Genomic DNA, 23,219 nt, shown 5'->3' on the forward strand with positions numbered 1-23,219 from the left:
CCGTTTACTTGGGGGCAGTTGGAGTTATGAGTCAAGGAGGGGCTAGCATTTTTGTCACAAGTTGGGGTAAGTTGACGTAGAGAATACGAGGGAGAGGATGTGTTGTCATGTAGTGTGGACCCTAGGCACACATGTGAAGAAACCATTAGAAGACACTATTTGACAGCCAAGAGAAGCTTAAGAAAGATTCTTATAAATATCCCATTTTACTTTTGTTTCATGCAAGTCTCTAACCAAATGTGTGGAGAGTAAACCTTAACTTACAAAAAGTGATATCTTTCTATGTTTGGAAGCATTATAGATAGACTGTGTGAACACAAAAAAAAAAGAAGCATTATAGATTGTAAGATACTCTGACAATTATGGGCTGAAAAGTTGACACTTGAGCCTTAAATTTAAATAAATGGGCTTCGGCCCATAGATGAAGTCTAAATAAAGACATAACAACGAAACAAATGTTACGGGTCGGGTTATAGTTATCCCGCTCCAGATGTCTGGCACTGACACACACACACACGCCTTTTACCTCTCCATAATAACTACAGAACTGAGCAGAAGTACAGCCCAACAAAGGCAACAAGATCTTCTTTTTTAAGTTTAAAAGAGTTTAAAAGAAAAGAAAAAAAAGATAAGAACATTTTTACATTATTATTAATATATACATTCCTATCAAATCTCTCTCTGTCTCAGACTGTTTGTCTTAGAGACGACAAGTAGATTCCTTTTTTTTCATTTGCTTTCCCAGCATCCAATAATTGTCATATAATTTTCTCAAGAGAAAATAAGATTCTTTGGTTTTAGTTCCCAAGAAAATATAATCTTGATTTCAACTCTGTTATTATCTGTACTCCCGGAGCTTCTTCGTTTCTGCTTTTGAAGGTAAGTAAACATAAAATTTTATTCCCTTGTTTATAATCAAAGCTTTTGAAAGTTTTTTTGCTTTGCTTTAGAGATTCATAGATGTGAATCTTTTGGTTTCTGTGTCTTCATTTATAGATGTTATATTATTGCTATGAATCTTATGAATCAGTTGTCTCCTTATCTCTAGGCTACTTATAGAACAGCTATTACTTCTTCTCTTTGTATCTATATATAGATCTCTTTCCACAAAACATTGATTGTTATCTTGTCCGAGATTGGTTGATATATATATAACTGAAAAAATAAATATATTTATTTATCTATGCCTTGTGCTTACTGGAAAAGTAAATATACTGTTAAATCTCAGGAACAAGAACAATCAAGATTTGAGCTTAATGGAATCAAGAATGGAAGGAGATGTGTTTTCTGGATTTGGAGAGCGGCACCAGATGGATGGCAAAGTGTTGCAGAGTTTCCAGAAGAGCTTTGTTCAGGTTCAAGACATTTTGGATCAGAACCGGCTTCTGATCAACGAGATCAATCAGAACCATGAGTCCAAACAAGCAGATCACTTGGGAAGAAACGTTGGTTTGATAAGAGAGCTCAACAACAATATCAGAACTGTAGCAAGTCTTTATGGTGATCTCTCTCATTCTTTTGCCAGATCCATTGATGCTTCATCAGAAGGAGAATCCACTGGGACCAACAACCAAAAGAGATTTAGATCCGGTTAATATTACCAAAAGAAAGATCAATCTCTCTGTGTTCTGTAGATTCAATGCTAATCTGAGTGTGTATTGTGCAACAAGACAACAAGGTCACTTCTGTTGAAATGAGTTCATGTCTTTAGTTCAGAGAATAAAAAAAGGAAGTTCATGTCCTTGATGATCAGACCTTTGGGACTATAATGATATGTAGAGCTCTTTGTTTTCTTTGGTTCTTGATTGACTTTGTAGACCTTTTAATTGTTGTTGTTGCAGTAACTAAGAATATAGAATTGTTCATATGAACCTTGATTTTATCTAAAACAAAGCAAGTAACTAAATCATGATAGTAACAAAAAAAAAATTCAAGTGTACTGAAGATCTGATCTAAACAAAAGAAAGAATAAAAGATGCTGATCACTGTTGCCTTTGTGGCTTGCATGATCCTTAAAGTCAAAAAGTCAGCAGAGTTTTAACTAGGCCTAGTTTTAACTTTAGTTAGGTTGTACATTATTGCACTTTTGTTTTATTTTATTTATTTAGCTTTTGGACAAGAGAATCTAGCCAACCTTCTGGTTCCACTTCATGTATTGCACCTTTTTTTGTAATATTCAAATTGCTTGGCTCACAACATCCCATTTCAAATTAACAACACCCAGTTTCCAATCAACTTTCCTGTGGATGGATATCTTATAAAAAACTACAAAAGTGAAAGGAATGTAAACTGTAGGGTCCTCATACTTTGGTAAGAAAAAAAAATGTATTGAGACACATATCAAATATGTAGGAAGAATGATTTTTTTTTAGATATAGACAATGGTGATGATCTCTAGTGTTCTGTTTCTGTTCATCTCAACTTCAAAAGTTTTACTTCTTTTGATTCTGTCTCTGCATCAGTTTCATCAACTGTCCTTCCCAGTCAGAAACAGCCTCTTCTCCATTTGAAACCTGACAAAACCAAAACCCACATCAGTAACAATGCTTATTTAACAATCACACATGTTGTAAAAAGTTTTTTTTTTATTTGAATAAATTTAACATTTTTTTTTTAAAATGCTTATTTATATTGAAAGCAACATCAGAATGTTATCTACCTGGAATAACAATCCTGTTGGTGGGATCACACTTAGTGCTTCAATGCATATACGAGCAGCGTCTTCCTTGCTTAAGCTTCCTTTGGCTGCAGCATCCTGTTTCATTCACAAAAATGTTGTTTAAATGTCCAACACATGATTCAGCTTATGAGTTGTAATATTATGATTTTACCGTGCTGAAGTTGAAGCCTAGGTTCCCACCAGGACTGTTCTCCAGCTTGCCTGTTCTTATGATTGTATAAGGTACATTAGAAGATAAAACTGCTTTTTCATCTCCCTCAGATAGTTTTTTAGCTTTGCTATTCATCATAGCTTCAATTCCACCGCTGCTTTCATAAACAGACAACTGCAGCTTCATTAAACCATGATCTTTCCATATACAAAACAAGTCTACATGCAAATGCATCCTTACCTGAGACAAGAGAACTACATGTTTCACACCTTTTAAACTCTTGACATTTGATAAGAAACCTTCCTGCCAATGACATGTTCGATGTTCTAGATCAATGCAGAACTGGATTCAAAGTAATGATTGAAGAGTTTGGTTAAAAACATACAGTTGGGGATATGATTGCACCAACACCTCTAAAAGCTTTCCTTAAGAAACGCTCATCGCTTGCATCTCCAGACGTCAGCTTCATTAATTTAAGAATGTTTTAACCAAGAGAGAAACAAACAGACCACAGTTCAGAAGTGTTTTGATTCAGTGAACCAAACCTCAACATAAGCTCCAAAAGCTTCCATGGCCTTTCGTTTGTCCTTCACAAGTGCTTTAACACGAGTGCCTTTCACAATAAGTTGCAGTATAATCATCTACATGAGCTAAAAGTTAACACTTTCTCAGTTTCTTTTTCTTGTTGCATCCACAATTAATGTATGATGATTCTATATATGAAAGACTTTAAAACACACACACCTGACCAACATCACTGTCTCCGTCCGTTACAAAAACAGTGTCTTTGTTTCCATCAAGAGCGTCTTCTTCTTGTTCCTCTGCTTCATCGTCTTCTCCACTTGATGATCCATCCTTTGGCAAAAGCTCAGGCGCTCCATACCATTTCCTAAGCTTAGGACCGCCTTAAAACACACAGACCAAACTGATTCAAAAGTCATACTTACATGAAAAGTAAACATAAAGCATAGAAAGTTAAAAATACCTTCGATGTAATCAAGAATCTGATCCACAAAGCTGATTTTCTTCTTAGCCAAGCAACGAACAAGAGAGCGTTTTCCAGGTGTAACCACAAGTTGACATTTAGCTTCTGAGACTTGGTTCGAAGAAGAGAATAGTAACGAAGGTCCTCCTTGAGTGAGGAGAGATGAAGGTAGAGAAGAACCCGCCATGTCTGTAGTTGCAAAGATAAGGTTTCGACCTCACGTTACTACTGTGATCTCCTCAACTGTTCAGTGTAACCCTCTAGAAGAGACAGAGGTTTTACGAAGATCAGTCTCTGCCAGGTGTTTGAAGTCCAAACCTTCCATTTTGCAAACCTTATCACAAACGTCATCTTGGTGTTATGTGGTTTTAATAATCCATTTTGATTCAAAATCCCTATGGATGCTTCTTTATGTGAAAAAAGTTTTATTAATATGATTCTTTTTATGTTGCTTAGTCTTTTAGCATTGATCCATCTCTACACTAGATCCTTGTGGTATATGAGGATACAGCGACAGTTTTTACATTTAAAGTGGAGTTTAATAGTCTCTATGAACTCTCTATAGTCCAAAGTTCTTAGGAGTTTCGGAAGCTCTTTACACTGTTCACATATTGTCCTTTATAATTGATTCTCTGTTGTCTCTTTTCTTAAGCAAGCACTTCCATCTCAACTACTTAAGCTTTCCTATGAGATTTCTTTTCCAAAAACAGCACATTCTGTTCAATTTCACCAGCAGGTTCAGTCTAAGATCCACTTTGAGGCCTAATAGCTGCTTAGGTTGAATTAAATCTCATCGATGGTGACTCTTTCTCATTCAAACACATTCAATGTTAAGTATATGGAGTAAGTCTCTTTTGTTCTAGTATCAAGTTCTTGATATGTTGATTATCTGTGATGCTAGTGGTTACCTCTTGATGGGCTTGTGTAAAGTCTTTTCACTCAAACATTCAATTCAAATTATATTCATATATGCAGCAGCAAAAGACCATTGTTGTAAGAGAAACATGTCAACAATAAAGTCTAAAAGGATCAATGACATACTTAAGCACAAATGTTTGTACAATGTACTATTGATTAAGTTTGCAAGAGAAACACAAATTATGTATAGCTTAACAAAAATTAAACCTGGACTAACAGAAATACTCACCTACTCCATGAAAACTTCATCTCGTTTCTTAAACACTTAAACGGCGCGTATACCTTTTCTAGATGTACCAGACGGCACGGTGTTTTTGTACACGTGAACCAAAACGGAAGGTAGTTGATTCTGTTTTGGCGTTATCCGGCTATTAACTGACATGGCAAAATAATCGGACAAAACTTCGTGAAGTACATTAAACTCAGAAGCGTATGTGTGTATAGACGGATTCCAAATCACCAAAAGCAAAGATTTGATTCGAGTTAATAAAAACACTTTCGAGTCCGGACTTTTGTTTAACTAGAAAAGCAGAAAGCGAGCCAACCAAAGATTAGTCCTTCCAGTTTTCTTTACCCTACTTTTTGCTTTTGATAAAATCCACAAGAAGCTTCTCCTCTGCAAACCAAATCGAATGTTAGGGATCAATTCGAGTAAAGTCTAATCGTCTTCCATCGATTTCTGCTAGACTAACTCAATTTTTTCTGGTGGTAAGCATTGAATTAGTGTGTGTTTCTTGATAGAGATTGATACTTTCTATTCAATGGCCTTTATCTTTGTGTTAAATATAGATACTTTCTCGTTTTTGTAATGCAGATTTATAGATAGTGATCTTTTTAGGCACACACATTATATAAATCTCTTTGTAGCATCCTTTTTGTGGTTTACTAGCATTTATCATGTTTGGGATTTATAGGTTGTGTGTTGGAGTTTGATTTATCTATATGGGGACTGTGGTTGGAACCGTTGAGGACTGCAGGGAGATGTTTGATGTCAGTGCTCAGACAAGGATCACACCTTTTTCTTCAACAAATCAGATTGGGAATCCTGTTGCCTACAAGCTTGTCCGGGTATGGTTTTCAAAATGTGTCCTTCTCGTTCGTAGCTTCTGTAAGCGTGTTCCTAGTTAGAAGAGGAAAGAAAAACAAATTCTTAATAGAGTTTTTCTTCTCTTGACATTGAAAAGTCTATTGACTATAGGTATTATTAGTCTTTCACAATCTTATGTTAGTTGTGTTTGTGGAAATGGTTTAGGTTGCAGGAGATGGGAGACTAGTTCCTGCTACCGATGAAGAAATTTTGGAGGTTAACGAGACGGATATGCATAATGCATCAGATGCTTGTCAGAGTCTAGGCTACCTTCCGACCGAATGGTCACCTTCTCGGTTGTCCCAACTAGAAGAATGTTCTGAAGGTTTGGTTCTTACCATTCTTTACATGTTGAACCGCTTTTGACTAAAAAAGCCTATGCTTCTTTGCTTCTATTAATGCTCCTTTCTTGAGTAAATTTTTGTTTCTTTGGTAGATAATGCATTATATATCTGAATATGCTAAGTCTTTAGTGATATAATAGGCCCAAATATGCTCAAGTATCTCTGACTTTTCCGACTAGATCAAGTTATTGTTTACTTGCATCTTGTTGATAACTTTTTTTTATTTGACTAAGTTCTCAATCTAGGTTTATTGCGGTCTGACAATGTGGAACCATCTACAGAGCAGCTGAGTTCTCAACCTGAGGTTAGTCCCATTTCATAAACTATGGAAGACAGATTTTTATTTCTTTAGCATTGTATATTTACTTTCACAAAAGTCCTATTATTTTCTGATTCTAAATAATGTTATGAAATGTCGTTAGAACTCTATCAGTGACCTTACTCACTACATTTTGCTCCAACTTTGATATTTTTGCAGTATAGCGAGGAGTTGTTGCAAAAGGCAAAACAGGATGAGAGGCTTGTCATGGTTTCTACTCCTCCAGATGCAAACATCCAGTTTTGTAATGAAAACAACATGTTTGACGAGGATCAAGTCCACCATGAGCCCCTTCCTTTCTCATTAGATGTTCAGAATGGATGCGATGTGAATCAAACTAACACTGTTGAACCATCTTGTCCAAAAGAAACTGCATTGCCTGCTTCTGCTGCTTCTCAAAAACCTGATTTTGCTTTAGTTAGAGGTGAGATCTGCTTGAATGATTTGCCTATTAAAGCACTGCAGGAAACATTCAGGGCGACGTTTGGCCGTGAGACGACTGTTAAGGACAAGACTTGGCTGAAAAGGAGGATCACAATGGGGCTTACTAAGTCCTTTGATGTACCAACGACGAACCTGACAATTAAAGATAACAAGCTAGTTGGAATTAAAGACAAGTCCAATGATGTGTCTGATGATGTAAGAGCTACTAACGTTAAGGAAGCACCATCTAGTAGTGCTTATCATGTCAATGGACATTCAAATGCTTCTGGCCGTAGTCTCGGTGTCAACCACTATTGGGCAACTGAAGATTTTTCAAGTGAAGAGAGGGCTGCAAAAAGAGTTAGGAAACCTACACGAAGATACATTGAAGAACTTGAAACCGATGACAAGTCAGTGGTTACTTCAAAAGATCAGAGGCTATCTGAAAAATCTGAGGTCAGGTCCATGAGCGTCTCCTTAGGAAAGAGAGTTACAGTCACCAGGGTGGTGCCTCTCGGTGGATCTGAGGTTGAGGTTCCTTATGTCTCTCATGTCCGGAGAAGCCGTCCTAGAGAGAACTTTATGGCTCTTATGGTATGTCTCTTGGTTACTCATTCTTCTCAAATATAGTAATTAGTCTTGGTGACTTCTAAATATAGAACATATGAACAAAACAATTAAAGGACATTTTGGTTGGAATGTGATTAAGAATAATACAACACTTGTGTAGGAATGTCATACCAATTGCTTGGAAGCAAAAGGTAGTGCAAGAGAGAGTAACCTGTTGAACAGTGAGGTTGTGAGCCCAGGTTCAGTGGTTAAGTCAGCTTCTGGACCAATCCAGAAAGAAGTAAGACATACTTTTGTCTTTTTGGATCTGTCCATCCATGTGATATTTTAGAAACAGATTTCATTTACAGTTTCTCGTTGCATTCTTTGGTTTTGCAAATGCAGTTGGCTACGAGTCACAATAACACCAACGAGGAGTATATTCCCGCTGAGGCTGATCAAGACATGGAGCCAGATCACGTAGACTCATCTGGAAATAGCTCAGATGAGTATAACAACACTGGCGCGCCAATGATGCAAGGTGGTGGACTAAGAAGGAAGCATCATAGAGCTTGGACTCTGACTGAGGTTACAACATTAGTAGAAGGTGTATCCAAGTATGGAGCTGGGAAGTGGTCCGAGATCAAAAAGTTTTCCTTCTCATCTCATTCACACCGTACCTCTGTAGATCTCAAGGTAATTTCAATTGATTAACCCTCTTGACATGATCCTATCAATGCAAGCTTTGTTTTGTAATCATCTTATTGTTATTGTAGGACAAATGGCGAAATCTCCTGAGAGCAAGCTTTGCTCAGAGTCCCTCAAACACCATGGTACCTCTCTCTCTTTCTCTATATACATGTTTCTTTATCTTGCAACTGCATTGTCCTTTGTTGGCCAACAAGAGTGGATGTGCTTAGTTTTGAATATGTGGTTGCAGGGAAGTTTCAAGAAACATGGGTCGATGCACATTCCTGTGGAGATTCTGTTGCAGGTAAGGGAGCTCGCGGAGAAGCAATCACTGGTCCCTCCGAATCACCGTTAGGACAAGGAAACAAGATCCAACTTCTAAATGTAGCTGAGTTTTGTAAAATAGCCAACTAAGTAAGAGAGACGAGAAGTGTGAGATACGATGAGAATTTATGTAGGGGTTATGTAACTTTATAAGGAAGCTTTGTGGGTTTAGTTATATATGCAAGAACACTATGAAGAAGTGTCTTTCTCTGAAGTTGGTGTCTCATAACAAAACATGCGTTTGATTTGGACATGAACTGGGCCTTCTCTAATTGGATCCATTATTCCCTATCTATTGTCTCTGGACCCCAGACATACGTGTATGAGTGTATCTTTCTCGCTTTCTCTAGAACCATCCTCTGGTCGCAATTCGTTTTTTTTCTTTCTTATTCCTTCCAAGATTCATATGTAAGGTTAAGTTGTATAGCTTCGTACGTGATCTAAGTTTCGAACTCGTTTGGTCGAAAGACGTGTATTTGTTACTTAGGTGAGCTTTTTTGTTGTTGATTATGTTACTTATTTAAGATTTGGGTTAAAAGCTTGTTATTCAGATGATGTATCTTGCTTTATGTTTTTTTATTCATTTAATAAATGGTTGAATTGGTGTTTTATGATTTACGTCTAAACTCTGTCTGATCATTGTTAGATCATTACATATCTCCAGCCATTGTAGCAGAAAGTTGTGAAAGAAAATGGGAATAATTGAAAGGATTAAAGAAATTGAAGCCGAGATGGCTCGGACACAGAAGAACAAAGCTACAGGTTTCTCTTTACAGAACTTGTAGATAAATGCATGAGAATCATCATTGATTTTTCATATATTTGCTGAGAAAATAGTAACATAACTTGAAATGATTGTTCCCACTTGTGATGGGCAGAGTATCATCTTGGTCAGCTCAAGGCAAAGATTGCAAAGCTCAGAACACAACTGTTAGAGCCTCCAAAAGTAAGTATTCAACTTCTTATAAATATAGCTGTATACAAACTTGTGCTCCTTTCATCATTTCTAATTTTTTTTTTTGTAATTGTCTACCAAATGTACATAACAGGGTTCAAGTGGAGGTGGAGATGGTTTTGAAGTGACAAAGTATGGTCATGGACGTGTTGCACTTATAGGCTTTCCAAGGTTCGTCTCTACTAACATGTATATATGCATTTGTTTCAATTTTGGAGTCCTCACTTTTATAGCCTAGTTTTTTTTTTGCTTTTTTTTGTGGCTGTGATTTGGCAGTGTTGGAAAGTCCACGCTCTTGACGATGTTAACTGGCACACATTCTGAAGCAGCCTCGTATGAATTCACAACGCTTACATGCATCCCTGGAGTCATTCGCTACAATGACACCAAGATTCAGTTGCTTGATCTTCCTGGTATTATTGAAGGTGCTTCAGAAGGAAAAGGACGAGGGAGGCAGGTTTAAAATCCATTTCATTTTTACTTTTTATCACTCCCAAAGTCTTTTTTTTTCCTTCTTGAATCACAAAATATTAAGGAATGCTATGTAATGAAGGTAGATTGAAACTGTTTTGTTTCACAGGTTATTGCTGTTGCAAAGTCTTCTGACCTTGTGTTGATGGTTCTTGATGCCTCCAAAGTAAGAGTTTTAGTTTTGGTGGCTTTGTTTTTATTTTTTTGCTGATCCTTAATCTCTATTTATCGTTCCTTAGAGTGAAGGTCACAGGCAGATTCTGACTAAGGAACTTGAAGCAGTTGGTTTGCGTCTAAACAAAAGACCTCCACAGGTAAAACTCATCTTTATGTGCTGAACTATAAACTCTTGAGAGAGACTGATGAAACCAGCTTAATGTGCAACCAATTTTGTGGCTTGTTTCAACAGATATACTTTAAGAAGAAGAAGACTGGTGGAATCTCTTTCAACACTACAGCACCGTTGACTCGCATTGACGAGAAGCTCTGTTATCAAATTCTGCATGAATACAAGATTCACAATGCTGAGGTACTATAAGAACTTTGAATGGTATTGCTTTTGTTGAGCGATATGTAATGAGTTTAGTAATGAACCGTGCAGGTTCTGTTCCGTGAGGATGCTACGGTGGATGACTTTATTGATGTCATTGAAGGCAACCGCAAATATATAAAGTGTGTATATGTCTACAACAAGATAGATGTTGTCGGAATCGATGATGTTGATAGGCTAGCAAGACGGCCAAATTCGATTGTTATTAGCTGCAATCTAAAGGCAAGTTCTATTATTAGTGTTTGGTCTGGAACATTTGTGGATGTATGTTTGGAACACTAGTCTAATGGTGAAAGATTGTGTTTGTTGAAACAGCTAAACTTAGATAGACTACTTGCAAGAATGTGGGAGGAAATGGGACTTGTGAGAGTTTACACAAAGCCTCAGGGCCAGCAACCAGATTTTGATGAGCCCTTTGTCCTTTCATCTGTAAGTATAGGCAAAATTTTGGGGGAGATGACTTTTTTTTTTTTTTTTTCGACTTAACAATAACATCTCTTGTCATTCTACAGGACAGGGGTGGATGCACGGTTGAAGATTTTTGTAACCATGTCCACAAGACTCTAGTGAAGGATATGAAGTATGCATTGGTTTGGGGCACAAGCGCAAGGCACTACCCTCAACACTGTGGTCTTTCTCATCGTCTTGAGGATGAAGATGTTGTTCAAATCGTCAAGAAAAAGGTATGGATGCACATATCATATTTTTTGGTCTCTCTAATATCAAATGTTGATGATGCTGGTGGAAATTTCCAGGAGAGAGAGGAAGGAGGAAGGGGAAGGTTCAAGACACACTCAAACGCACCTGCAAGAATTGCAGACAGAGAGAAGAAAGCTCCACTTAAGCAATAAGACACAGTTGATCATCCTAAATGATCTCATTTAAGACTTCATATGTTTTGTCTTTCTGTATGTGAACATATTTGCAAAACTAATATTAAAAGTTGGAACCGTTTTTGTGTGTTTAAAATAAGTTGAAAGTATAGTTGTCAACCACCATTTCTTATATAAACTATGTTATTAGTCCTGAAATGAGCTCATCATATCTGGAGGGTGAAGCTTATTGGTTTCATTTTGACGAGATAAGAACAGATTCTTTCAGGATCATTAGAAAGCAAAAGATAAAATGGTCCAAACAGTGACATTGCAATCTTCAAACTAATCATATCTAAAAGATACACAGAGAGATTGCTTCTTTATCTATAATCCGTGTATGTGTTTAGTGGGGGGACCAACAAGCTGTTGAAACGATGCTTCCTTAGCCTCTCTGACTCTTTGCCCACATATGCCTCCCTGTTACTTGAGCCGGTGGGTACAGATCCGAACCAGCACTACGCTTTACATCCACGTCTCCATTGAAAGACATTGACTGTTTCTTCTCAAACGGTGTTCTGGAACAGGCCGATGAAGAAGAACCTGAACGTCTCTGCTTAGCTTTGATAGACTGCGTCAAGCTCATGTAGCTTGGCTTCCTGTAATACCCTCCTTCCTCAAGGAAGCTTCCTGAGAAGGGAACCGGAGACTGAGACGTAGACGAAGTCTCGGAACTCGTAGCTGAGGATGACATTGGAGGAGGTCTAGCCACTACTCTTGTTGTGAGACTGTTCTTCCTGACCTGAACCGCGTCATGTTCAGACACGCTACTCTCGCTTTTCCTTGCGTTGTTGTCTGATGAGTTCGCAGGACCACCTTCCATCAACCGCCCTTCCCATGGCCTGTCTGCGACCCATCTGTCGAGCCAGTTCCAACCTGGACTGCTCTTGCATGACCCGCTACTCTTCTTAACGCTCCCTTGTTTGTTCACCTTAGCGTTAGGGCTTGGACACGTCCTTGGCTGTCAAAGATTTTGAGAAAACTCAGTAAACACAAATGTCCCTGAAAGAGTCAAGAGTTGATTATAATGCTTTTCAAGGCGTTTTACCTGGTGTGTGAGTGCATAAACCATAGCTCTCTCCCTCTTGATAGCTCCTTCTTGCCTCATTTGTAGCTTTGTTCTCACTTCATTCACACTTCCAGGGCTATCACACCATCCCTTCTACACAAAAAACATCATTAACAAACTTTAGTCTTCTCTTACAATGTCTCATGCCTTTGTATGATAATATCATTACCTCAGCTTGCTTAGCAGGATCATTCTTTTCTTCAGATGGCTTCTCCAACTCCTGTCCATCTGAAGGAGTCCTGTTGCAATGAGCTCGTACACGAGCTTGGACTCGAACAAGAGCTTGCATACACCTTAATGTCACATCTGCTTGCTTCCTGACTTGCCTACCACGGAAGATCGCCTGAATCCTCACCACCGCCTTCAAAGCTCTCAGCGCCTGCCTTGCCTATAAAAAACATTGACCACAAAAGCTTCAGACAAAACTGAATTGACTAAGTTCATTAGTTGTTGATGTTTTGACTTAAAGTTTCGAACTTTATGAGAGTAAACAACCACTAAGACACAACTCATTGCAATGATCAAGTCTCTAATGTCCATGTAAGAGTGTGTTTGACTTAAAGTTTCAAACTTTATGAAAGTAAAGACACAACTCATTGCAATTATCAAGTCTCTAATCTCCATGTAAGAGTCAATGTACCAGGAAAGATCGAAAAGCAGCTTGGATCCTTGTTGCAGCCCATTCACGTTTAACAAGAAGGAAATCTTTAGGTGGAGCTCTGATAACAGCAGCAACAGATGCTGCAAAAGAATCATCAGCGGAGAAAGACGGAGGATCTGAGCCCAGAGAAGGAGTTCCATAGCTACCAGCACGGCTCTTGAATCCCTTTGAGGAAGAGATGAAACTCTCTGAAGAAGTCCTCCACAGTTTCCACTTCTTCTTGCTGTTCTTATCACCTAACTGAAAAAAAATATCAATGCTTTATAAGAGAGATCGAATCATGGAGATAGAGAAAGAGAGAGGCTTTGGAGATTACCTGATGATCATCAGTGATGGGTTTCTTGTTAGATATCAGAGACTTAATCCAGTTTCCAGAGCCACCCATTTGTCAAGTTGGAGACTTTTGGAATCAGATACTGTGGAGGAAGATCAGATTCGAGAATATAACTGTGGAGTGTTCTTGGGAAGTGAAAGAGAAGAAAGAGAGAAAGTTTTGGTGGCCTGTGAATGATGTAGACAAAAAGGGTCTGTAATGTTAAAAGAAGAGAGAAGAATGCATTTGAAATTTGAAATTTTGGGGGAAGGAAGAGAAAAAAGCATTTGTTTAATTTAAATAACGGTAACATTGACATCTCGCTTTCGTCTCGTAATAAATAAATGAAAGGATAATAAATGACTCTTTTACTTTGGAAAATTAAATAATTTATATCTCATGTCCCGCGTGGTTGATAATGCTAACAAATATGCTTTAGGTACCTGTAAATATGGGTAATTGTGAAAGGACCACTTACTATTTATTTCGTAGTTTTTCGTCCCTAACTCTTGTAAACGATTAAATAGTCCATTTAGGCATTTAGTGATTTTGAGGGAAATCGGCTAATTCCTACATCAACAAGGATCAACGGTCCCGATCAGTACATAAACATGTTACCTGTGCGAAAACATACATCAACTAGTACAAAATTTAATTTTCATACATGAACTTTCAAAATTTGGTTTTATCATACATTGACCTAATTTCCGTTAGTCAAACGTTGAGTTGTCGTTAACCGGTAATAGAAAACCGGCTAATTCCTACAACAACAGGGACCAATGATACATATCAATACATAAACACTTTACTTGTGCAAAAACATACATCAACTAATACAAAATTCAAATTCAATACATGAACTTTTGAAATCTGGTTTTAACATACGTTAAAGCTTGATATATACCTAACTTCAACTAGTCAAATAATATCGAAGATAAATTGTCTGTCACGTATTGATTAAGTAAGGTTTTTAATGTATTATGTGGTAATTAAACTGTATTACGCGGTAATTAAATGAGAAAAATAAATCATGTATGTCAAACGATTTTTTTTGTGTGTAATTTATTAGTTAGTTTTTCTCTTTAATTTTTTCTTCAACTTTTACGACAACAGAAAACACTAACACCAAAAAAATGAAAGAAGACAAAATTGAACAAAGAAAAAAGAGAATTTCTTCGATAAGCTAAACATTTTCATTTCTCTCTGTCAATTACTACGTACTATGGTTTAATTATCACATAATACAATAAAAAACTTTACTTAATCAATACATGACATACCATTTATTTTCGGTATTATTTGACTAGTGGAAATTAGGTAAATCTATTTTATTAAATTTAATTACAAAATAAAACTAACATTATTTTCAACAGATTTATTACATTTTTTCTTTCCTTATTTTCACTCAACTTAACTACTTTATTAATTGCATTTTTTTCAAATAATTTGACAGCATGTCTTATAAAAATATAAAACAGAACTTACCTATTTTTAAGTGTTTTATTATATCTTTTACATTTTTTTTATACTTCTTAACTACTTCATTAAGATATGGATATCAAGTATACGGTTGGGTATGGATTGGTTCTTTCGGATATCAAATTTTTTTAGGTTTTGAAATTATGCTTTGTTCGGGTATTATAAAATTTTGGGTGAGATTCGAATAGGGTCTTTCAGATCCGGATGGCTTTGGTTTTTATGTATAGGCACATAATAATTAACAAAAATTTATATATTTAGGAATGTCACTAAACAATTTATAAAAAAATTAACAACAAATATCCGCACGGACGCGCATGTCAAGCTTTAGTGTATGTTAAAAACAGATTTCGAAAGTTCATGTATTGAATTTAAATTTTGTATTAGTTGATGTATGTTTTTGTACAGGTGAAGTGTTTATGTATTGATCTGGACCATTGATCACTGTTGATGTAGGAATTAGCCGATTTTCTGTTACTGGTTAACGACAGCTCAACGTTTGACTAACGGAAATTAAGTCAATGTATGATAAAACTAAATTTTGAAAGTTTGCGTATGAAAATTAAACTTTCTAGTAGTTGATGTATGTTTTCGCACAGATAACATGTTTATGTACTGATCGGGACCGTTGGTCCTTGTTGATGTAGGAATTGGCCGATTTCCCGTGATTTTGATGTTAGAGTTCAACTGCTATTTGTTTGGGATCCATCTTAGTGGTATTGGTTCTTGTATTCTCATTATATAATAGGAGGATTGTTTTAAAACTATGTCACATCTGTTGACTGTTATAGAAAAATAGCATTTTCGAAATGGACGATTAGAAAACAATCTTGAAGTGGACAAAAAGACAATTAGTGGAAACATATGATATAACATCAGTTTAACATTAAAAAAAAAACACATAGTACGACATGGTGATTATAGAAATGAAGAATACAAAAGTTGGTAGTGTGGTTAGATCATAGACCTAGTCACTATAGACAAATCCAACCACTATGACAATGTTCATCTCAATATTATAATTTCTTTGTATTTTAGTTTTAAACACTTATAAATCCACTAAATACAAATCTTTACACAAATTCTTATTAGTGAATAATATTGATTCTTAAATCTGTTATCGATTCTTGATTTTAAAATGTTTTAAAATCAAGAATCAATAACAATTGATTTAAATATTAGATTTCAAAATCATAAAACCAATAACACATTCCAAATACAAGAACCAATAACATCAGCTTAACATGAACAATACATTCTCTTAATAATCTCCACTTATTTACTTTATTAACAAACGCAAAGAACAATAATAAGTGTAGCAGTGAGTGTTCTTTTATTACAGAAAATCACTTCAGTCGCCATTATGCCTCTTGTGCTTTGTGGAAATCAGGTTTACAAACGTTCAGAAAGCCTCTAAACGAGAGCAATGATGCTTTATATGGTTTCTATTTCAGAGAGTTCTCGATATCAATCACAAACCGGTACTTGATGTCCTTCTTCACCACCCTTTCAATAGCTTCGTTTGCCTTCTGAATAGGAATCACCTCAATGTTGGGATAAATCTTATGAGCAGCACAGAAATCTATCATCTCCTGAGTCACCTTGGTACCTCCACTTACACTTCCCGCAAGCACTCTCATACCTGTAGTACCAATAATCTTTTTCTTTTAATCATCTTAACGGTATGCATGTAACTCAATTACAAAGAGCTTTAGAGTGATGCGTACCGAGGTTGAGAGTGGCAGGCTGGATTTTAATCTCACTTGGGAAACCAACCAGGACATAAGTTCCAGCGATCTTCAACAGCGACATGTAAGGATCAAACGCGTGATCACCAGATGCTGTGTCAATGATAAAGTCTAGAGACTTCGCTAGTGCCTGCAAAGTTAACATCACGTAGCTCCCAAGTTAGGTTTTGGTTCCATCCCTAAGAAAACCTCTCTCTCTCTCTCTCTCTCTATACGTACCTTCATCTGGTCATGATCAGAGGAGATAACGAAGTTGTTAGCTCCCAGCAGGTTCAAAGCCTCCTCTTTCTTGGAAACACTAGTGCTGAAAACAGTGACATGAAGTCCAAAAGCCTTGCCGAACTTAACCGCCATGTGGCCAAGCCCACCAAGCCCAACCACCCCAAGAGACTTACCAGGCTGGTTCATACTGTGACGCACCATGGGAGCATAAACAGTGACTCCAGCGCATAGCAACGGCGCAGCTGATTCCAAAGGATAGTCCACAGGTATCTTGTAGCAGTACCTATTGTATCAAACTCATCAGCCACTCACATCACAACTTTTTTTTAAAGAATATGACTATAAAACCAACCTCTCGTGAACAACAATGTGGCTAGAGTAGCCTCCTTTAGTAACAGAGCCATCGTAATCAACGCCGTTGAAAGTGAAGACTTGCCCTTTCACACAGCTAACCTCTTGTCCTTCGTCACAGTAATCACACTCCCTGCAGGAGTTAACAAACGTGCCAACACCAACGTGGTCTCCGACTTTGAACCGTGTGACATTAGATCCAACCTTGTTCACTACTCCAGCAATCTCATGCCTTAAAAACAGAGGAATATTTAAATAAAATAAAAACATTAGAGAAGGTCAAAGGTGGAAGCTTTAAGAGATGGGTTTGTTAAAAAAAACATACCCAGGAACCAAAGGGTACTTAGAGTCTCCATGTTTGTTTTTTGTCCAGATGACGTCAGCGTAACAGACCCCACAGTGTGTGATTTTTAGTGAAACATCATCACTTGTTACAGATCTGGTCATGAATATGAACATGGTGTATCAAATCATTTGCATGAGATGAGGATTGGTGGATGGATAATGAGACGTACCTGCGAGTGAAGGTGTGAGGAGAGAGGAGACCAGATGGATCTCGTGCAGCCCAACTCAAGCACTCGTCTCCTCCGGAAGAACTCATCGGCGGTTTCGATTCTTCCATTACCTAATCAAGGATCGTCGTCTTTGTCTTCTTCTTAGCTGGCTTGCAGAATATGATCATGGTTTTTAATTAAATTTTATAAAGTTTCTAATGGTCGTGATTCCCGTGATTTATTTTTTTTAATTGAGGTGATAATTGTTTATTTAATTTTTGGTTTTTGATTTTTGGCTTTTAATTTTTGGTTTTTAGTTTTGCAGTGGATTTTATCTTTTTAAAAAACTTGAATAGAGATTTAGATTTTGATTTTTGTTTTCAGAGTAAAACAAAATATTAAATAAATAAAATTTATTATGAAAACAATTACTACTATCACCATAATTTTATATTATTGTTTTAATATAAAACAACAAAAATGTTATAAAATAAAAAAACTACTAGCTAGCCTACATGTATAATTACATTTAATTTTATATTGATAGAAAAATGGATAACTAATTAAAATTTCAAAACAAACTAAATAAAATTTAATTATATTTTTATAAAACATGGTAAGAATGAATAAAATTTATGCAATTCCAGGATTACAAACAAATCTCTGGCTCTTTACAACAACTTGTTGCTCAAAAATAAAAACAAAAAGCTCTTTAAAACAAAAAGAAAGCCCATCAGGCCTAACAAAGCCCATTGTATCCCCAAGTTCTTTGTAATATTTGGTAACATAGCTTTGTAACTTGACAGAAACTAGTGTATTGTATTAACAGATGTCTAACTCATAAGAGACAAAAAAAAAAAAAATTGTGAATCTCTGTGATGGTAATCTTACATTCTTGCTACTGTACACTAATCACTTTTTGTTATAAAGAGGAGAAGACTGTAAAATAAGCCTAATGTGTTAGAACGGGTCAAAGGAGAAATAGAGGCAACGGGTCATGTGGAAAGTCGAGGAGTAACCATCACAAAGAGACTCATGGAACAAGTAACGACTTTGATCAGAATAACTCAGTTGGCCAGTGAGAAGCTCTGGTTTCTTTGAACGAGTCAAATAAGATATTGTGAAGCCATCGTTAGTGCTGTTAATCCAAAGCATTCTTCCAAGACGTGAAGTTTCACAGTATTTTCGTATGTATGCAAATGCATAACTGATAGTGATCCACTTAACAAACTCAAATTTCATTATATATCTCAATGTCGGATTGACCTTCAATGTGATAGTTTCTGAGTCTCAAGCCTGAGTCCTGTGTGGATTTCTTGTGAACACCAGCAAAAGATAACAACAAGGGTGTCTGAAATGCCAGAAGACCAGTTGTAATATTTGATATTGATTTGAACTCCGTTAAGTCCTTGTTCATTAAGGTGAAGTCTGGTTTATGAATCAGAAGGTTATATATGTGTTCAAAAAAAAAAAAAAAAATCAGAAGGTTATATGAAAGGAGGATATTCACCCTATAGCCTCGCATAGAATGTCTAAGGACATTAAGATTGTTTCTTGATACCAACTTGTTTATTGTATAAGAGAAAAATAAAAGGTTATTAGTAGATGGAAACTGGAAGTGTGGAAAGAGAGACTTAAGGAATAAGGATTGGAAAAATAAGCTCACCAAACGCAACAACGCTTTTGTTTTTATGAGTGTTGTCTTTTACTTTTATGAATGCGATGTGCCTAACTCTTTCCCCCATCAATCTGGAAACTGAGATGGTCCAGCAAGAAAATTACAATTGTCACAACTATGACATTTTCTGTATTTTTCTTCCTTCTTTTGATATTTTGTCTCCCAAATTTTGATATTTTAAAAGAAGTCTTAACAGAAATGGCTTTTGAATATATTGATATCTACATTAGAAACAAAAAAAATTATACATAACTGTCTGCTTGATATATTAATATTTGTAATGTCGGTCCTCATATATTTGGAGTCGAAAAGAAAATAAAACCTAATGCTTTTTTCTAAATAATATATAGCTTATCAAACAAACGAAAATCAAATTTGGAAAAATTTATATAAATAAAAAAAAATGATCAGTTTGTATTTTTAAGATGAAGTGTACAGTTTCGATACTTCTTTTTTATATGACGAGTCTCCTGTAAAAATTTAAATAAATCATTCGTGTGTGTGTGTGTTTAAGTATGCGTTTAGGACGGGATCTAAATATTGGAGACGAGCAAACTGAATAACTGATAATCTCTTACATAAATCGTTTACAGGTTGACATGGCTTCCTTTTCTACTCAAGAACGTGTCAGAATATTTATTGTGTTAAACATGATTAGTCTCATAAATACGGCGGGACCAAATAACTCTATGATTGCTAGATCTCCTATGTTTTCTATTGGGACATGAATATTGTACGTAATAGCATACGACACCTGTGTGTTCGTCCGGTGTATTAAAATATAAACAATATCAATCATACAAATTGTATTACTATATTTTTTTTCTAGTTCATTAGTATATATTATTCCCCTTAATATTTTTGTCGCACCGTAACCCAACAGACCCATATGATTTTGAAAAATGTAGCACTTTAATGTATACTATAAATTACAAAATTTGAAATCAGATTGGCGGATTGATAGGTATATTAGCTTTCTCTGCCGTGTTGCCGTGTTGGGCTACACGTTAAATAGACCACCACGTTGATCAGTGATAAATGGACCGGTTAATTCCGTTGTGGGACTCCTCTTTGTGGGTCCTATGCCTTCCCTCCACCACGTTTCAATTTTTGACCGTCAGATTTAAAATGACCACAAACGATTCGAGCTGAGAAGTCAATCAAACCAACGGATACGATGAGCTGTTGTTGGGTGAACTAATCAATTTTGAGGTCGATCGACCACGACATCACAACGGCTAGTCCAAGTCATGTGTTATTATTTTCCACAAATTTAGAGCAAGTTTTGGTTTCAGTCGAATAATCAGCAAATGATTTGATTTTTAACGATTATCGTTTTAAATTGAGATATTCACCGAATATATACTCTGAAAAATTTCGATTTTGGAAAGGAAATATTTCTAAAATGAGGCCTAACAGTAACTAAAAGGAAAATAGGGTCCATGAAAGTGAGTGAAAATAGTAAAAAGTGGTCATTATCGTGTGCAGAGAATAAAGAAAGTTACAAAGCTCGGAAAAGGTTTAAAGAATCATGGACGTGGACCGATCCCATGTGGAACATATCCTTCGAACCAAAGTAAACATTTTTTTGTTTTTGCCTAAAAACCAAAGTAAACTAAAAAAAAAACCCAAAGTAAACTCGAAAGCTCTTCTGAACACAAAATTAAATAGAACCCCAAGCATGACATTAACAATGGAAAAAGGATTGAAAAAGCACTTACATATATATGCGATAAACAATAAGAATGCAAATTAGCATGGTGAATATGTGAACTATTCAGTTAACCTTTGATTGGTCTAGTTCAGTCTTCTTACTATTTACGCACACGTACGTTTTCTTGCATATTTTAATATATATATTCTTTAGTGAAAAACAACACCACACAATAAAATGTCTATACCTAAAAATACACGTAGAGGCCAAATATTAAAAATCTATAAACATGAAACTTGTCATTACACAGTTATGTGGCGATTTGAAAGATGGTATAATCTGGTTGGTTAGAAGAACGTATACATACCTTGTTACATTTAATGTAAAATGAAATACAATTCATATATTTTTGTTCATCACGTCTTTTTCCTCATTGATAGTATAAAAACAATATCATTATTACGAATTCATCATGCATGATGTATTTGGTTTCCATCAAATATTATTTTTTTCTCAACAAGTTCTGAATATTCACTACTCCATTTAGTATTTTCTTATACAAGGTCTAGTATTGTTTTGTTGTCCCATAATATATTGGTCATTGCTAAATTAAAATTTAGACATCTTAATGATTTGTGTTATTATTATTATTTTGTTACTATTCATGTTCAAATTAACATGGTATAATGCATATTCTTGGAAGAGTCCTGGTGGCTAGCTAAAACATTTTCCCTTAAAATAACTTTGTTATGATGGGTGCAACCAAATCAAACCATCTCACATTCTATCTCCAAACTTATAAACATATATTTTTATAAGGGTACTGTATTTAACTTGATTGGTTATCTGGATGTTTATACGCGGATTTATCAAATCAGTACTGACGTTGTTTAAATTTAACAAATCAACTAGATTTTGATCCGTGCAGGCGCGCGGATGTATATTTTGAAAAATATGTTGATATTTGTTTTTCATGTAATTATTAGGATTTGGAAAAATGAATCCGAGGAACATAACCGATACCGATCCAAAGATATAGTACCAAACCCAAACATAAATTGATTAAATATTATAATTATTCAAAATTTTGTTATTTAGAGAACCGAATCTGATCCGAACCGAAGTATTTGGGTATCCGAATTTATCTAAAAATAGATTTATATACTTATATATATTAATTATTTTTAGATTTAACGTATATAAAACATCAAAAATGATACTTTTAAATTGGTTTAAATACTTGAAAATATATATAGATAGTCAAAAGTAAATATCTGAAATAGTTAAAGTATACTCAAATCTCCAAAAATACTTAAAATAATTATTGATTTCGTATCCAAAATTTTAAATCAAGCCAATTGATATGTTAAGCTTAAGTATTATGACATATGTTATTCAAATTTATACGTAATATATTATTTTATTTATACATTTTGAGAAATTTAAAATATATAATGATTTAAGACTTTAAAAATAATTTAAATTAGTTATCCAAACCCAAACCAAACCCGCAAAGATCCAAATCGAACTCAAACAAAAATTTAGAAACATTCTAATAAGGCTGAAATCTTTGACCCCGAAAACTCAAAATACAAACCGATCAGAACTAAACCCGTATGGGTATCCAAAAGCCCATCCCTAGTCATTATTATATATCGTATTTTATCATCATATAATTAATCATATTTTATATGTACCATCATATAAGTAATCATATAATTAATAGTATTTTATACATACCATCATATAAATAATTACATATATTATATTTTTAAAACTTAATATGAAATATGAAAACCATAATTTGAGTTGGTATTTCAAATTGGGCTTTGTATTATATTTTTCTTATATATATTGACAATATTTTTTTATAATGGTTATTGAAAAATAGTTTAGTAAAAATCCATTTTTGAATATATGTATATTTTTGAATCAATTTTTGATATAAATCAAATTTGAATTATTATTTTGATTTGAAATATGTATATAAAGTTTAAATTTTGTTTTATGGTTAGTTTAGAAAATTTTTTTTTAGGGAATTAGATTGACCCATTTTGGTATATTTTAAAAGTGGCCTAGATAACTTTCAATTTTAAAAAAAAACATAAGCCCATTACTTTTTTTTCTTAATACTACTATCCTTGTTTTCAAACAAAAATATTTTTTTTTAAAAGACTGCAATCCATGTTACCAAACACTCCAAATTTTTAAAAGTCCTATTCAAGTCTCCAA

General features: G+C 35.2%; 6 protein-coding genes across 13 annotated transcripts; 3 read left to right on the top strand and 3 right to left on the bottom strand.

Moving 5' to 3' along the window:
- Positions 1-618: 618 nt before the first annotated feature.
- Positions 619-1,871, top strand: LOC103831768 (protein ELF4-LIKE 2). Its single transcript, XM_009107674.3, has 2 exons — positions 619-879; positions 1,229-1,871. Exon 2 carries the CDS (start codon positions 1,257-1,259, stop codon positions 1,593-1,595), a length of 339 nt encoding a protein of 112 aa, XP_009105922.1. The 5' UTR covers positions 619-879; positions 1,229-1,256; the 3' UTR covers positions 1,596-1,871.
- Positions 1,872-2,207: 336 nt separating this feature from the next.
- Positions 2,208-4,104, bottom strand: LOC103831769 (sanguinarine reductase). Of its 2 annotated transcripts, XM_009107675.3 has the most exons (8): positions 3,817-4,097; positions 3,576-3,736; positions 3,377-3,472; positions 3,217-3,294; positions 3,072-3,134; positions 2,832-3,005; positions 2,660-2,755; positions 2,208-2,513 (listed from the first exon to the last, which is right to left on the bottom strand). In XM_009107675.3, exons 1-8 carry the CDS (start codon positions 4,001-4,003, stop codon positions 2,433-2,435), a joined length of 936 nt encoding a protein of 311 aa, XP_009105923.1. In that variant the 5' UTR covers positions 4,004-4,097; the 3' UTR covers positions 2,208-2,432. The 2 variants fall into 2 exon arrangements, 1 of the variants encoding a protein (XP_009105923.1); XR_004449603.1 differs by lacking the exon at positions 2,208-2,513 and having other exon boundaries at positions 2,723-2,755; positions 2,832-2,985; positions 3,817-4,104.
- Positions 4,105-5,264: 1,160 nt separating this feature from the next.
- On the top strand, positions 5,265-8,723 carry LOC103831770. Of its 5 annotated transcripts, none has more exons than XM_009107676.3 (9): positions 5,265-5,442; positions 5,649-5,802; positions 5,987-6,146; positions 6,399-6,469; positions 6,644-7,501; positions 7,638-7,757; positions 7,856-8,152; positions 8,233-8,289; positions 8,397-8,723. In XM_009107676.3, the coding sequence occupies exons 2-9, from the start codon at positions 5,677-5,679 to the stop codon at positions 8,499-8,501; spliced, it is 1,794 nt and encodes a 597-aa protein (XP_009105924.1). In that variant the 5' UTR covers positions 5,265-5,442; positions 5,649-5,676; the 3' UTR covers positions 8,502-8,723. The 5 variants fall into 5 exon arrangements, with proteins under 5 accessions (XP_009105924.1, XP_009105925.1, XP_033131952.1 ...); XM_009107677.3 differs by having other exon boundaries at positions 7,862-8,152; XM_033276061.1 differs by having other exon boundaries at positions 6,399-6,447; positions 6,640-7,501.
- Positions 8,724-8,795: 72 nt separating this feature from the next.
- Positions 8,796-11,418, top strand: LOC103831772 (developmentally-regulated G-protein 2). 2 transcript variants are annotated; one of them, XM_009107679.3, is made up of 12 exons: positions 8,796-8,957; positions 9,117-9,232; positions 9,349-9,416; positions 9,520-9,596; positions 9,702-9,882; positions 10,006-10,062; positions 10,136-10,210; positions 10,306-10,425; positions 10,498-10,668; positions 10,762-10,875; positions 10,959-11,129; positions 11,202-11,418. In XM_009107679.3, the coding sequence occupies exons 2-12, from the start codon at positions 9,163-9,165 to the stop codon at positions 11,295-11,297; spliced, it is 1,200 nt and encodes a 399-aa protein (XP_009105927.1). In that variant the 5' UTR covers positions 8,796-8,957; positions 9,117-9,162; the 3' UTR covers positions 11,298-11,418. The 2 variants fall into 2 exon arrangements, with proteins under 2 accessions (XP_009105927.1, XP_009105928.1); XM_009107680.3 differs by having other exon boundaries at positions 8,942-8,957; positions 9,135-9,232.
- A 74-nt stretch (positions 11,419-11,492) lies between these two features.
- LOC103831773 (protein IQ-DOMAIN 1) lies at positions 11,493-13,866 on the bottom strand. Of its 2 annotated transcripts, none has more exons than XM_009107682.3 (5): positions 13,365-13,866; positions 13,028-13,288; positions 12,557-12,775; positions 12,367-12,477; positions 11,493-12,279 (listed from the first exon to the last, which is right to left on the bottom strand). In XM_009107682.3, exons 1-5 carry the CDS (start codon positions 13,431-13,433, stop codon positions 11,704-11,706), a joined length of 1,236 nt encoding a protein of 411 aa, XP_009105930.2. In that variant the 5' UTR covers positions 13,434-13,866; the 3' UTR covers positions 11,493-11,703. The 2 variants fall into 2 exon arrangements, with proteins under 2 accessions (XP_009105930.2, XP_009105929.2); XM_009107681.3 differs by having other exon boundaries at positions 12,367-12,480; positions 13,365-13,854.
- A 2,138-nt stretch (positions 13,867-16,004) lies between these two features.
- On the bottom strand, positions 16,005-17,912 carry LOC103831774 (probable cinnamyl alcohol dehydrogenase 1). Its single transcript, XM_009107683.2, has 6 exons — positions 17,677-17,912; positions 17,487-17,600; positions 17,163-17,393; positions 16,808-17,093; positions 16,568-16,718; positions 16,005-16,482 (listed from the first exon to the last, which is right to left on the bottom strand). Exons 1-6 carry the CDS (start codon positions 17,781-17,783, stop codon positions 16,286-16,288), a joined length of 1,086 nt encoding a protein of 361 aa, XP_009105931.1. The 5' UTR covers positions 17,784-17,912; the 3' UTR covers positions 16,005-16,285.
- Between the last annotated feature and the right edge of the window lie 5,307 nt (positions 17,913-23,219).

This window comes from Brassica rapa, chromosome A07 (genome assembly GCF_000309985.2).
Source record: "Brassica rapa cultivar Chiifu-401-42 chromosome A07, CAAS_Brap_v3.01, whole genome shotgun sequence".
NCBI classification, from domain to species: Eukaryota; Viridiplantae; Streptophyta; class Magnoliopsida; order Brassicales; family Brassicaceae; genus Brassica; species Brassica rapa.